This window comes from Cryptosporidium muris, genomic scaffold (genome assembly GCF_000006515.1).
Source record: "Cryptosporidium muris RN66 scf_1106632373407 genomic scaffold, whole genome shotgun sequence".
NCBI lineage: Eukaryota > Apicomplexa > Conoidasida > Eucoccidiorida > Cryptosporidiidae > Cryptosporidium > Cryptosporidium muris.
In genome coordinates, this window is record NW_002196572.1 from 205,724 (window position 1) to 219,840 (window position 14,117).

Sequence of the window (14,117 nt, forward strand, 5' to 3'; positions counted from 1 at the left end):
TTAACTATAATTTAGTTTGATAAGCTATATAATATATATATATATATATTTAATATTTTAAAATAATAAATTATAATATTTTTCTGATATTTGAACTAGTATTTAGGCCGCTATACAAATATTTTGATCTACTTTTCTTATTTATTATATATAATTGAAGATTTATATTATGAGTGGAATATTCTGGAAAATTTTAAGGGGTATTTCACGTGGAGATGAATTAGATTTATCATGTAATAGTAATGAATATTATGGTAAGTTTAGAAAATCAATTTAGAAATATATAGATACTAATAATTTAAAACAAATTAATTAATATATAAATTTGATTTTATTATTTCATTTAATATTTAGGGACTTTATATAAATCAATTGGTAGGACTTTAGAATGTGTTCTAATTTCTTGTTGTTTAAAATTAAAGGAAAATATCAATATAATAGGAAAAGATCCTTTAAATAATGAAACTCAAGAATATATCTTCAGTTTTCAAAATATACACTATTTTCGTGGAAATAAAAATGGTGAATTTACAATTATAATGCGACGTGGATCTGATTTAGTTAAATTTATCTTTCAATTAGATACACATAATATACATACTGAAGCATCTTTAAGCTATAATGTAACCCTTACACTTAGATCTTTATGTAATATATATTATCAACTTCCTGTTAAATTTTATCAATATAATGAAGATTTAATTAATATTAATAATCAAAGAAGTAAATTAAAAGAATCTAAATTTCAAAATAAAAGTGAAGAAGAATGGAAATTAATATCTGATAATTGTATTTGTGAACTAGCATCTAGTTTAGATCTTCGTGATACAATTTTTTCTATTAAAGAAACTTCAGATAAAGGAAATATACTATTTACAAGTATAGTTGGAGATAGTATTTTATTTTTACCTAAATTAACTGAAAAAACTATTGAATTTTATGGTTCAGATTTAGTAGGTGAAAGAAAAAGATTTAAAATATTTTTAACAGAAGAAATTGATGAAGTTAATTCTTTTACAAAAGAATTATTTGATTGTATTGATCAAAAGAATCCAGATGAAAAACGTAGATGTACTTTAGATACATCTATTAATGATAGAAATAATAATGAAATAGATTATGATATGGATTTATGTGAAACATATGATCCATCTATTGATGGTTTTACTTGGCAAAAAGATGAAATAATGGAAAATGAAGAATGTTCTGATGAAGATTATGATTATAAACATTCTAAAGGACGTTTAAGTTTAGATCATAAATATATGCTTGTTGGAAGGGAAAATACTTTTGTTGGGCGTGCTGATAGAAAAAGTGGAAAATCTGAAATTTCTGTATTTAGAAATATTGATGATAATTCATCTTATAAAACAAGTAGATCTTCTATTATTAATGTTTCAACAATATCTGATATAAATTATAATAATTTTAGTCTATTACCAGTAAATGGACAATTACATAATTGTGAGAAACAAATGTTATTTTTATCTGAAACAGATCCAAATTATGTTTATCAAATGGATTTAGAAAATGAAAAGATAATAAGACGTTGGGATGCAGATGGTTTACCAATATCATCTATTGGAACATGCAATAAGGATGCTCAATCAACACCAATTCCTACATTTTTAGGACTTAGTAATAATGCATTATTTGTTATGGATAGTAGAATAAAAGATAATTCTAATAGATTTACTTCAAAGTTATATAAATCTAATGTTTTATTTAATAGTATAGCTACAGATATTGAAGGTCATATATTAATTGGTAGTGATATAGGAGAACTTAGATTATTTGATGGTACAGTTAATAGAGATGGAGAATTTAAAAAAGCTAAGACATTACTTAATACTTATGGTTCTCCAATTATTTCTGTAGATGTTACTAGAAATGGTCATTGGATATTGGCAACAACAAAAACTTGTTTAGATTTATATCCTGTAAAGGAAACAGATTCAATTGATGATAGGACTGGATTTACAATTAGCCTAAAAAATAAGCCCCCTGCAAAAAAATTGAGAATTAAACAAGAAGATTTATATATTTATGGTATAGATGAAGTATCATTTACACCAGCAAGATTTGATCAACCTCTTGGGATAGATCGTGAGACAAAAATTATTACTAGTACAGGTTTTTTTGTAATTGTATGGGATTTTGAAGCTATTAAACGAGGTGATCTTAATGCTTATACTATAAAACAAGTTGATAGAAGAGTTGAAGATTGTTCTACATATATAGGTAAATCAGATACTGTAGTTTTAGCTTACCCTGAAGATATTGCTATTCATAAACTCAATAGGAAAAATAAACGTACAAATATTTTAAGAAAGTAGAAATAGAAAAAAAAAAAAAAAAAAGTTATATATAAGATCATATTAACTTTAATGATTAATTCCATAATTTAAATATTTTGAATTGAAATATTCTATAATAATTTAATATCAAAAATAGTCTAATGTAACAAATAATATCAATAGTATTTCTATAATATTAATTTAATTGATGATTTTAATTAAAGAGTTCATTTAAAAAAAAAAAAAATAAAATCTAAGAATTTGTAATCATTTTACTTCTATCATATTTAGAATGATCCCTAGGGGATGCCAAAAAACTTTCTATAGATGCCATAAATTGAAGCCATACTGAAACATCATTATGACGACTTGTTCTATTTATACGAACAACTTCTACATTCCATTTACGAATATTTTCAGGAATTGAATCAGATTCATAAGTAATATGATATCCTTTAATAATTGAAAATATATCTGGTATTGATTTAAATGGAAATGCTTCTAATTGCCATTCTACTCCAGTAACAAACATAGCAACTAGTGAATACCAATCCCTCTTCCTAAAATTTAAAGTTGATTCAACAATACGGAATACTACATCTTGTGATAATACTCCTGAACCAAATTTAAGAGTTACTGTTTGTTCATAACTACCTTTAGGACGTTCTGCAGTAGATGGATCTATAAATGTCTTATCCTTTAAAAAAGATACTACATTATTTATTGTAATTGGGCTTCTTGAGGATAATGGTGCTAATATAATAGGATTCAAATTATTTGATCTTAAATAAGTTAAAAGAGATGATCTATTATATCCTGAAGAAATAGATTTTGGTATATTATTAGGTATATTTTGACGATCTTTATTTACTTTTTTATTTGGTAATGCCCCCCCAGAATTTGTATCTTGTTTAGGTGGTTCACTCATAAACATTACCAATTGACTTAAACGATGATGAATATCCATTCCAGGGCAAACATAATCAACTCCTATTGGATATAATTGATGAATAGAATGAAAATATTTTATTGGCAAAATAAGAGATTGATCTTTTAATAAAACTGAATTATTCTGTTGGAGTGATCCCGAAGTTTCATTTACTTCAATTAAATTAGAAATATCTGATATCTTATTATATTCTACCCATGGTTCAGATAATAATTCAATTTTCCTTATATTTGGATCTAATAAATAACATGGTTGTAATGGAAAGTCTACAGCAATGCATTCATATTTCGATACATCTGCCATTGTATATTTTAATGGTATACCTTCTTCATAATTTAATTTCTCTTCTAAAAAATCTAATATATTTTTTTTTTCTAAAACACTTATAAATTTACAACCATATTCTTGAGCAAAACGAAATGTATATTCTTTATTTCGTGAGGCTGTTACAAATAGATATAAATCTATTAAGCTAAAAACTTCACCACGACGACTTCTACAACGGGTAGGCACATTACAATCTATTATACAATTATAATCCTTAAAAATAAATTTATTATTACTTTTTGTAATTTTATCCAATGTATTTCTCAAAATACAATCCTTAAATATTATTAAGGGATCTACTAATACTGAGACAGTCTCATCTTCATTCAAATTTACTGTCTCTTCTTTTAAAATTTCCTGTTCATTTGACATTAAGTGCCAGATTTTACCATTCAACTAGCAATAGTTAGCCTTTTTAATTAACTGAGATTAAATTAAATGTAACCTACATTACTAGATGCGCGTTACCATAAGCTTAGGAATAACTCTTAGCGGGAGGTGTAACTTTTTTTTTTGTTTAGTAATATAATTAGATGTGTGTATAATAATAGTAGGAAAAAAAAAAATTAAAATTCCGACTTATTAATTTCTAATTCTAATAATAAAATATACCATAAAACCTTATTATTTAAGATATCTCATTATTAAGAATAAAGCAATACAGCAGACATCAACACACAAATAATACCAAATAATTCCATAAATCCCATTCCCATTAATGTATAAGTAAAAATTGTATCTTTTATACTAGGGTTACGTGCAGTACCCATTACTAGAGCACTAAATAATGTTCCTATACCCTTAGCAACTCCACCGATACTAATTAAAGCAATAGCAGCTGAAATAGCTGCAATTCCTGCTTCATGGCGTCTTATTATCAACATATTATTTTTCTGTGGATTATTAATATAATGTATAGGATTATTATAAAATAAATTAGATATCCTCGAATCTATTAGTATAAATAGGAGAAAAAAGAAAGAAATGTATGTATATATATATGTATTAAAAATATTTATAATTTGTACTTACTTTGAAATTTATTGTTGTTGGAATAGTTCCTGATTACCAAAATATTCCTATTTAATGGGTATATTGAAGATGAGTATAAATTTGTATTTGTCTTGCTAAAACTTAATAAGTAACTATTAGATATAAACAGTTTATCAAAACGTTTTGTTATTGGAACTGAAGATAAAAATCTATTCTGTATATTTATCATATTAAATTAGATATATTAAATCTAAAATAATACTATATTAACATTAAGGAATTTCTTTAAATTCCACTCTTAGGAATATATAAAAATAATCATTGAAGAGGGAAAGTAAAAGGGGGGGGAGGAGGGGAAAGAAGATTTTAAGATCCACTAAATCTTTAAGGTTAGCGGATTAATCCCAAAATTTTAATATCAAGATATGTATATTGTCAAATTCTTCTAGATATAATAAGAAGAATTTTTATATTTATCTATATAATTAAAAATAATAGTTTGGTAAATCTAATTTACTATACTAAAGAGATTTATTGGAAAATATTTTCATGTATTAGATTCTAATGAAAATATTGTTAATATTTGGTATGATTATTTTAATTTGTCTACTGGACTTTAAAATATACACCTTAGATTAAAGTAGAAAGAAATGAGTTATAGTACTAAATTAAATAGAGAATTGAATAATACAATAAATCTTGATAAAGTATATAGTTGTGATTGTTTTGAAATAAATTTAGAAATTCAATACTAATAATAATATAACAATATATTAGGAAATAATTTCCAACATAAAATTGACTTGTTAGATTATTATAGACATTTTTACTATAAGACTTCTTTGATATATCTTGTAATTATATTATACTAATATTGTAATTTTTTACATAAATATATAATTTAACCTACTTGTATATATCATTCTGTAATTGGTTGATGATTAATCATTTTATAGGCAAAATTCAAGAAATCACTTTTAGTACTTTCATTAGCAAATTTTATAGGGATACAATGACCAGATTTATTCAATTGTATAGCAATAACTAAAGAATCTCTATATATTGGAGCACGAGTATTTATTCGACGAAGTTCATTTTTATTAGTAATAATATTCTGAATATCACTCCAAGGAATACTTCTAATTTTATCATCACAAGTTAATGTAAGATCATTATCACCTTGAGAATAAGCAATTGTACATCTAAGAGGAGATCCATCTTTAAGTACAACACCAGCTGGTAATCCACGGGATAGTCGTCTTAAAATTCCTTGAGGTGGTAAATTAATTTCTAGATTAACTTCCTCTTCAGATTCAGTTTTTATAACTGAAGCCTTTGATTTAATATTTTTATTTGTTTTTTCTGAATCACCTTCATTTACATTCCCAGAAGTTTCTTTAAAATATTCTTTACTATGAGAATCATATACAATATCTAAACCATCTTTATGAGTTACAAATGTTTTAGAAATATCTTCATTATCTTTATTTTGTAAAGAAGAATTTTGCTCTATATTTAAATTACTATCCAGATATTTATGATTACGATCATAAATATTATTTGGTGTATTTGAATATCTTTTAATAATTTTAGGATTATCTGTTGAATCATATACTTTATCATTTTCTCTATTTTTGGTATTTTGATCAATATTATCTAAATTTTTAATATTTTTAGGATCTATTGTTTTAAATGGTGATTTTTTATAACGTCTAAATAATCTTTTACTTTTTGAAGATTTATGTTCAACTTCTTTATTACCATGACTATCTAAAGTTTCATCATTTACATCTGAATTATTGGAATGAACTTCACTTAATTTATTATATCTATTAGATAAATATTTACCAATAATCGAATTTCTAGAATTTACAACTTGATATTTTTTTTTATGACTAGAATTTCTTCGATTTGTTTTTTCAACAGGGAAATAATTTTTAGAGCATGACATATTATATTGAAGATCAGAAATATTCTCAGGGAAATTATTGTTATTGTTATTGTTATATCCTTTTTTTTCTTGTGATTCTTCTGGTTGAATTAGATCAATCTTACAATATGGTGAATTGAAAATATTAGATTCTTTACAAGTAGAACAGAAACTTGAATTATTTCTAGGAATTCTATTTAAATGATTATATAATTCCTCATTAATATCTGAACTTTCATATTCAGAACCATTAGAATAATTACTATAATAATCCCAAATTTCATCACTTGAATCATCCAAATATTTACTTGAATAGTCAAATTTACATAAGTTATTATTATTTGTATTTCCTAAAACAACTTGATTTTTTTTATGATCTTTCAATACTTTATAGTCAATATATTTATTATCATCTTGTATACTTGAAATAATGTCACTTTTTCTTCTATGATTTAAATCTCTATTCTTTTTATGTTTTCTGCATTTATGTTCATTATGTTTAGAATCATTAAAATATTCATAATCTGAATCACTATAAAATTTTTGTGGTTTTGCTCTTACATTATTATGATGAATTTTATGATATATTTTATGACTTTCATTGATATTATCTGATATATTGTCCTTCATATCAATTGTCTGAATTAATTTTGATTGATTTTTATTATCATATTTATCTTTTTTATTTAAAAAAAATTCCTTATTTCCCGAAAAATTCTTAATATCTTCTTTAGATCTTTCAATCTTTTTATTATTATCATTAGGAGATATAACTTTATCTTTATTTATATCAATCATATCTTTAAAATACTTTTTATGTCTTCTATATTTTTTATCTAAATTATTATGTCCAGAGGTTATATTATTAGTTAATAATATAGCTCTATCAATTTCTCTCTTTCTATCTTTATGTTTATTATCATCAAAAATAAAGTTACGGGTATCAGAATCTTCAATAACTAAATGACAACACATAAATCTAGCAACTTCATCTCCTGACCATTGTTTTATTTCCTTATTTATCTGTTTTCTATATCCATTAATTTTATTTCTTCTATAACGAGCAGGAATACCATTATCTAAATAATTATCTTCCAGATCACTAGGACTAGGGCACACAATACATAGTAATTCATTGTCAATAGTATCCTTTCTAAGAGTACAACATGAACTTAAGAGATGTTCTATACAACTCATTATATTAGGATCTTATTTTTGTTATAGTTATACACTTCTTTATATTCAAAGATTAGAATTACCAAAATTCACAGGTTACAAATGATACATAAACCCAAAATAACTAAAGTCTGTCCAATATTTCTACACAAAATTCTATATAAATTCGTTCTTTTAAAATTCTCTTAAATTTCTTCTCATTGAAAGTGAGTCAGCTATTCAGTTATCTTTTTAGGCAAACAAAAATTTTGCATGATTTTTTTACCGCCTATGGTGATGACTAGATACCAGAGACATAACGTATGGTAACCGTAACGGAACCTAAGTGAGAGGGTAAAATATTTAGAAATGCAAAAACTTACCTTATACATTGAAATATATACTCATTGAAATAACATATTTGATTGGATGTACTTATTTATAAACATATTCAGCTGAAAATTTAGTAGATATAAGACGTGATCATTATCAGGAATTAGTCCAACTCATTTTTTCTAATATTCAAATATTATTAAAATAAAATGGACAGTGGCAATGTTTTGTTAATTCGTCTAGGTAAAACTATGACTAGTATACACGCAAACTCTAGGAGAAGAGGTTTGCAAATAATTGAAAAATTTATTTTGAAACATAAAAGTTCTTTAAATTCACTTCAAATGATTAAATTATGGAAGGGCTTATATTATTGTTTGTGGTTAGCTGATAAAGTTCCTATTCAACGTGAAATAGCAATTAATATATCTAAATTTCAGAGATTATTTGCTTCAGTAGAATTATGGAATAGTTTTATATATGAATTTTATAATATGCTTACACAAAGATGGGATATAATTGATAGGCTTAGAATGGACAAATTTATGTTTCTTCAACGTGTTATGATTGCTGAATCACTAGATATAATCAAAAAAAGTGAATATGACAAGGTATATATTGAACATTTATTGAATACTTATAAAATGTGTATATTTACTACTTCTAGTATTGGAATATCACTAATTTTCTGTCATCAATTCCCTCAGGAATTTGTATATTTTTTAAATTCACAATTTTCTGAAAAAAAATGTAATTATGAAAGAAGTAATATTAATGTCTTATTTGAACTTATAGCAGAATTATTTGTAAATATTATTAGAGATTGTAATAATCGTGTAGTAATTAAAACTATTCATGAACAATTAATTAGAAGATTTACAAATATTGATTCCCTTTTAAAGGATTCCTTGATAGAAGGAGGTTTATTAGATATTTCAGATATTACTATATCTCAATACACAAAGGAAGTGATTGATATATTTTTGCAGATTGTATGTAGGAAATTATTTGGTTTGGCATCTTCAAAAGAAATAAACCAATCTAATAGAAATATTTTATATAAAAGTATAGAAATAATTGAGAGTGCTATTCCTAAGATACAAAATATTCCAGAAATATCTGCATTACCAATTAACTCAAAAAATAAAAGGAATTTGATTAATGAAGAGTCTATAAAAAGTTATGAACCTTCTCCTAAAAAAAGGGTCCGTTTTGACATGTCTCAAAATATGAGAATGCTTTTACCAGATTCTTTGGCTACATCTAAGGTTTTAGTCAAATTATTTGCTAGAGACAAATCTGATAAAAAACAGAATGACGAAATCAAGTGTGTACTAGTTAAACAACAATCAAATAAACAGCTCTCTGAAAAAAATAATATAGATGATTCTGAAGTTGTTGAAGTAATACCAGCAAATGAGGCATTATCTAAACCCCCAGATTTAAGTCATATACCTTTAAAGAGTATTTTAAAAAAAAAGGAACTTGCATAAATTAATTTATTCACACTTTATTACAACGATTTTTAGCGCCAAATATTCTTCAAATTTAGTATAAGCATTTAAGTGAATAATTGTACTATACAATTTCCCTTTTATTTCCTTTTCTTCTTTATCTCTCCTTTTCTTTTTTTTTTAAAAAAAAAGAAATGGTTTAATATTTTGTTTAATTAGGCAAGATAAATCTTTATAATCTTATATATTAACTAAAAGTATTTTATGTAATATATGCAAGAAGATCTGTGGACCCTTAAGCTATCGGATTTTGACTTTCTATATACATATTCTGGCAATATAAATAAGAATAAACATGATTCTCATGAGAAAGATGATGCATCAGATGTACAGACATCATATAAATCACGTCTAAGATATTTAGAACAGTGGAGATTTCTTTGTTATGAAATGGAGAAAGTATATTGGAAAGAAAAAAGTATAATTGAAAGTAGAATAAAAACAGGTATTCCATCATGCCTTAGAGGTTTTTTATGGAAAAAACTAGCAGGAATAGATTCTATGAAGATAGCACTACCTGAACACTTGTATTTTCAATTATGCCAAATTAAAGAAGCTCCTTGTTCAGGAGATATTATTAGAGATATTAGTCGTACATTTCCTAAACATCCTTTATTTCGTGAAAAAAATAGTTATGGTCAAGATTCATTATTTTCAGTACTTAGAGCTTATAGTTTATTTAATAAGGAAGTAGGATACTGCCAAGGTATGGGATTTATTGTAGGAGTATTACTAATACATATGAATGAAGAAGATGCTTTTTATATGTTAGCAGCTATTATAGAAAAATATGAGATGTCAGGGTTTTTTTTACCAGGGCTTCCTCTACTAAATAAACATTTAACTGAACTCAGAAATATATTCAAAGAACAAATACCATTGTTATATAAACATTTCAAAAATGAAAATGTAGATGAATCTATGTATGCATCTCAATGGTTTATAACAATATTTGCTTATAGTTTTCATGTAGATGTTGTAGCAAGGATTTGGGATTTATTCTTCTTAGATGGAATCAAGGTTATATTTAAAATATCTATTGCAGTTCTTAAATCACTAAAACATAAATTATTTAATCAGAATTTCGAAGGTATATTACAAACTTTAAAGGAAGTACCAAGAACTTTACCTATTGATAAATTAATACAAAAAACATTAGATATAAAGTTAACTAAGAATATTAAAGCTTAGAAGTTTCCTTTTTGTTTTATTATCTGAGATTTCATAGAGTTGAAACATAGATATTAATTTCATTATTTTTGTTAATAAAATTTAAGATTATATGTATTTGTTTACACTTTAGGTTGTACTTTTTTTTTGTTTTAATAAAGTATGAATAAAAATAACCAGTATCCAATTGAACTTTATACGAAGAATATACTTGAATAAGTTTTATCTCATTGGTATCTGTCCCGGCATCATTCCTGGTGTAGAATTTGGACCCCCTGGTATGAAGGGCATACCACTGGGAGGCATTCCAGGTTGTCCCTGTAAATAATTCATGTAACCTTCAGTTTGGTTAGATCTCTGTTGGTTTCTATTTCTATTCCACCTGTATATTAAGTATATTATAATAAGTAATACAATTACACCTCCAACTATTCCGATAATCCATAGTAATGAATTGGGATTATTATTACTATTATTATTAGAATTTGAATCTGAAGTTAAATCACCAGATTTTAAAATAGGACTTGAAGAAGATTGAGCTGAATTACTTTCAATTGCAGTTAACCATGTCTGAATTTGTTCCATTGTTATTGTAGTTGTTGAGGTTTGTGGAACATCACAATTGCAGTTTGGGTCAAAGTCATCACACATCGTATTACAGGTAGTAGAATCTAAAGCTAAAAGAGTACTTGCTAAATTATTAGATTTTATTGTGTGACCATCATATAAAACTTCATATGAGCTATGTAGAACATTCTGTGGATATAATTCAAGTCCATAAGTTCTAAAAATACTGAAAAAAAGTGAATTAAAAAATAAAACTAATTCATGTAATAATTATTTAGATCACCACTTACTACAAGAAAGAGTAAAAACCAAAAATTGAAATCTTAATTAAAATCATCTTATTAGATATTTCAATAAATATTAAATCTAGAATATTCTATTATTTCTCAAATAAAAACTAATTAATGTGAACTTTTCTTTTAATATAGTATGACTTAGACCAGGAAGACAAAACGGAGTGCAAGACTGTTGTTTACATGTATTATTTTAGGTAGTTTTATAATCAACACTATTAAGCTTTTATTTAACAATAAATTAGTTTTTATATTAATATTAGAAGATATATTTTCATATTTATCTGACAAGGGAATTATATAAGATCATATATATTATGTAATTAAGATATATTCAATATTAGCTATATCCTAGACCCTTAAATTTTATTTAGATATCAAAGATATATATCTTTAAATAACAATATAGAGTAATTTATTTAAAAATTTTTTGTAAAAGTAAATTAGATATCTAATTCTGTTATGTCACTTAACTTTTTCATTAATTCTGATACGGAAATATCCTGTAGATGTTCAGTAATTAATTGATTAGGAGTATAATTAAATTGATCTCTTTGAGAATGATCACAAGAAGATTCTAAAATTTGTATCCCAAATAAATTAGAACTTTGAGATTCATCAGAATTTGTTAAATGATCAGATATTTTTTCAGTAACTTTTAGATCACTATTTAATTTCTGTCTATATCTACACCATTTATCACAACAATCTGGATTTGATGCTATCATATACCTTGGGAAAAAATCAGAAAGAGCATTATAACCTAAGAAAAAGGAGAGTTCACCAAAATTAAGAAGATATTTAAGACAATTATTTATTAATAGACCAGCAATAATACTACAAGTAGTTGGTAATGATGCTGCACACGTGCCATTTCTTATAATATTTGTCTCATCTTTATCTAAACAGGTAATAAGAGGTGGAACACATGAATAACAAGCAGTTTTCCCAGGAATAATTATTTGTATATGGCCAGATACTGCATTTTCTGATATTCCTGATTCAAACCATACAATTCCATGTTGATTACATATCTGACTTATTGTTATTCTTGCTGCATAATTGTCTACACAAGATATAACCAAATCAACTAGTGATTTAGTCTTACTAGATGTTTTCAGAATTTCAGAAAATTTATCAGTATTTGTGCATATATTTAAATTGTATCCAATGATATCAATATCAGGATTGATCACTTTCAAAGTTTCAATGCAAGCTTGGACTTTATCAATCCCCTTTTGTTTAGGTGTATAAAATAATCTATTCATATTTGCAAGTTCTACCTTATCATAATCAAAAATAACTAATTTACCAATACCACACCGTACTAACATTTCTGCTGAAATAGAACCTATTCCTCCAACTCCAATAATTACTAAACTAAAATTTTTTATTTTGTTATAATCATTAATTACTCCCATATTTTGTAGAGCTATTAGGCGACTATAAGGATTATCTTTTAAGTTATCTACATTATTTTGTTCATTTTTTATTTCGTTATTAGAGTCAGAGTCATTAGATATATTATTCAATTTTAACCCATTTTTTAAAATTGGACTTGCCATTTTTTTATTTGTAGTGTGACTCTAAATACTATATATTCATATATTTATGTAATATTAATATTTTTCCTGGTATTCTATTGATAATATATATTAAATCTAATATAAAATCAATACTATTCCAGAAATTAGACTTGGTATAAAAGTTCTTATTTGTAATTAATGGTAAATAAACTTGATACTATAAATTTAGAATAATAGCGCTGAATATTGTAGCTAATACAATAAATTTATAATATATATACCAAATTTTACTAAATTATAAGATGGAAATTAGGTTAGATGGAAGGCAATACCTTGAATTACGCCCTATAAATATTAGAATAGGAGTTTTTCATGGTTTAAGTGGTTCCTCAGATTTTTCAATGGGTTTATCACGTGCAACAGCTGTTGCGTGGCAACCTGAAGAGACAAATAATATACGAGGTAAATCATATTTAGATGTGATTATTAGACCAAATTCAGGATCTACAGGGGATACAGAAAAACTTTTAGAGCTATATTGTACTCGAGTTTTAGAAGATATTATAGACTTTAAACAAATTCCACGTTGTATTGTTTCTGTAGCTATTCAAGTAATCTCTCAAGATGGTCCAATATTTCCAATATGCTTCAATGCAGCAGTTTTGGCATTATTAGATGCTGGTATACCAATGACTACTACACCTTTAGCTATTTCAATTGCAGAGGCATGCACATACCAATTGAATGATTTAAGTAAACATATAATTATAGACCCAAATGGTGAAGAAATAGATAAATGTATATCTTGCTCACATTATATTGTAAGTAGTAGAAGCAATCAAATTATTGCATGTTTGATAGCAAAAGGGACAGGTATAACTTACAATGATAAGATATATGACTTTGATTCAATATCTATCGCTATAGCAGGAACCAAAGTTCTATGTAATTATATACGTAATTATTTACAAAAAACATTGTTGGATAATGTAGGCAAGTCATATGACAATAATATTAGTTAAATAGTAATTTATATATGACATATATAGCTTTACAAAATATT

At 25.2% G+C, this 14,117-nt stretch overlaps 9 protein-coding genes across 9 annotated transcripts, besides 21 other annotated features; 4 read left to right on the forward strand and 5 right to left on the reverse strand.

The window, feature by feature from the left end:
• The first annotated feature begins 25 nt into the window (after window positions 1-25).
• Window positions 26-83: a sequence feature (AT_rich).
• An 86-nt stretch (window positions 84-169) lies between these two features.
• Window positions 170-2,336, forward strand: CMU_016500 (uncharacterized protein; the record flags this gene model as incomplete). The annotated part of the gene is made up of 2 exons (XM_002140213.1): window positions 170-254; window positions 355-2,336. The coding sequence occupies 2 exons, from the start codon at window positions 170-172 to the stop codon at window positions 2,334-2,336; spliced, it is 2,067 nt and encodes a 688-aa protein (XP_002140249.1).
• Window positions 292-353: a sequence feature (AT_rich).
• Window positions 673-716: a sequence feature (AT_rich).
• Window positions 1,411-1,431: a sequence feature (AT_rich).
• A 6-nt stretch (window positions 2,337-2,342) lies between the features above and the next one.
• Window positions 2,343-2,550: a sequence feature (AT_rich).
• On the reverse strand, window positions 2,551-3,945 carry CMU_016510 (RNA pol II accessory factor, CDC73 family protein; the record flags this gene model as incomplete). Its single annotated transcript, XM_002140214.1, has 1 exon — window positions 2,551-3,945. One exon carries the CDS (start codon window positions 3,943-3,945, stop codon window positions 2,551-2,553), a length of 1,395 nt encoding a protein of 464 aa, XP_002140250.1.
• Window positions 3,788-3,824: a sequence feature (AT_rich).
• A 272-nt stretch (window positions 3,946-4,217) lies between the features above and the next one.
• On the reverse strand, window positions 4,218-4,795 carry CMU_016520 (ATP synthase lipid-binding protein, putative; the record flags this gene model as incomplete). Its single annotated transcript, XM_002140215.1, has 2 exons — window positions 4,218-4,525; window positions 4,606-4,795. The coding sequence occupies 2 exons, from the start codon at window positions 4,793-4,795 to the stop codon at window positions 4,218-4,220; spliced, it is 498 nt and encodes a 165-aa protein (XP_002140251.1).
• Window positions 4,565-4,597: a sequence feature (AT_rich).
• Window positions 4,784-4,836: a sequence feature (AT_rich).
• A 192-nt stretch (window positions 4,837-5,028) lies between these two features.
• Window positions 5,029-5,063: a sequence feature (AT_rich).
• A 358-nt stretch (window positions 5,064-5,421) lies between these two features.
• Window positions 5,422-5,471: a sequence feature (AT_rich).
• A 14-nt stretch (window positions 5,472-5,485) lies between these two features.
• CMU_016530 (uncharacterized protein) lies at window positions 5,486-7,693 on the reverse strand (the record flags this gene model as incomplete). Its single annotated transcript, XM_002140216.1, has 1 exon — window positions 5,486-7,693. The coding sequence occupies one exon, from the start codon at window positions 7,691-7,693 to the stop codon at window positions 5,486-5,488; it is 2,208 nt and encodes a 735-aa protein (XP_002140252.1).
• Window positions 6,215-6,242: a sequence feature (AT_rich).
• Window positions 7,139-7,194: a sequence feature (AT_rich).
• Window positions 7,694-8,159: 466 nt separating the features above from the next.
• Window positions 8,160-8,195: a sequence feature (AT_rich).
• CMU_016540 (nucleolar protein NOP52, putative) lies at window positions 8,194-9,477 on the forward strand (the record flags this gene model as incomplete). The annotated part of the gene is made up of 1 exon (XM_002140217.1): window positions 8,194-9,477. The coding sequence occupies one exon, from the start codon at window positions 8,194-8,196 to the stop codon at window positions 9,475-9,477; it is 1,284 nt and encodes a 427-aa protein (XP_002140253.1).
• A 98-nt stretch (window positions 9,478-9,575) lies between these two features.
• Window positions 9,576-9,619: a sequence feature (T-rich).
• A 92-nt stretch (window positions 9,620-9,711) lies between these two features.
• On the forward strand, window positions 9,712-10,689 carry CMU_016550 (TBC domain-containing protein; the record flags this gene model as incomplete). Its single annotated transcript, XM_002140218.1, has 1 exon — window positions 9,712-10,689. The coding sequence occupies one exon, from the start codon at window positions 9,712-9,714 to the stop codon at window positions 10,687-10,689; it is 978 nt and encodes a 325-aa protein (XP_002140254.1).
• Window positions 10,690-10,739: 50 nt separating this feature from the next.
• Window positions 10,740-10,782: a sequence feature (AT_rich).
• A 108-nt stretch (window positions 10,783-10,890) lies between these two features.
• Window positions 10,891-11,572, reverse strand: CMU_016560 (uncharacterized protein; the record flags this gene model as incomplete). The annotated part of the gene is made up of 2 exons (XM_002140219.1): window positions 10,891-11,461; window positions 11,526-11,572. The coding sequence occupies 2 exons, from the start codon at window positions 11,570-11,572 to the stop codon at window positions 10,891-10,893; spliced, it is 618 nt and encodes a 205-aa protein (XP_002140255.1).
• A 180-nt stretch (window positions 11,573-11,752) lies between these two features.
• Window positions 11,753-11,812: a sequence feature (AT_rich).
• Window positions 11,813-11,887: 75 nt separating this feature from the next.
• Window positions 11,888-11,960: a sequence feature (AT_rich).
• An 11-nt stretch (window positions 11,961-11,971) lies between these two features.
• CMU_016570 (thif family protein) lies at window positions 11,972-13,093 on the reverse strand (the record flags this gene model as incomplete). The annotated part of the gene is made up of 1 exon (XM_002140220.1): window positions 11,972-13,093. One exon carries the CDS (start codon window positions 13,091-13,093, stop codon window positions 11,972-11,974), a length of 1,122 nt encoding a protein of 373 aa, XP_002140256.1.
• Window positions 13,094-13,122: 29 nt separating this feature from the next.
• Window positions 13,123-13,158: a sequence feature (AT_rich).
• Window positions 13,159-13,173: 15 nt separating this feature from the next.
• Window positions 13,174-13,201: a sequence feature (AT_rich).
• Window positions 13,202-13,313: 112 nt separating this feature from the next.
• Window positions 13,314-13,334: a sequence feature (AT_rich).
• A 22-nt stretch (window positions 13,335-13,356) lies between these two features.
• Window positions 13,357-14,076, forward strand: CMU_016580 (3' exoribonuclease family protein, putative; the record flags this gene model as incomplete). Its single annotated transcript, XM_002140221.1, has 1 exon — window positions 13,357-14,076. One exon carries the CDS (start codon window positions 13,357-13,359, stop codon window positions 14,074-14,076), a length of 720 nt encoding a protein of 239 aa, XP_002140257.1.
• Window positions 14,077-14,109: 33 nt separating this feature from the next.
• Window positions 14,110-14,117: part of a sequence feature (AT_rich) that runs on past the window's edge.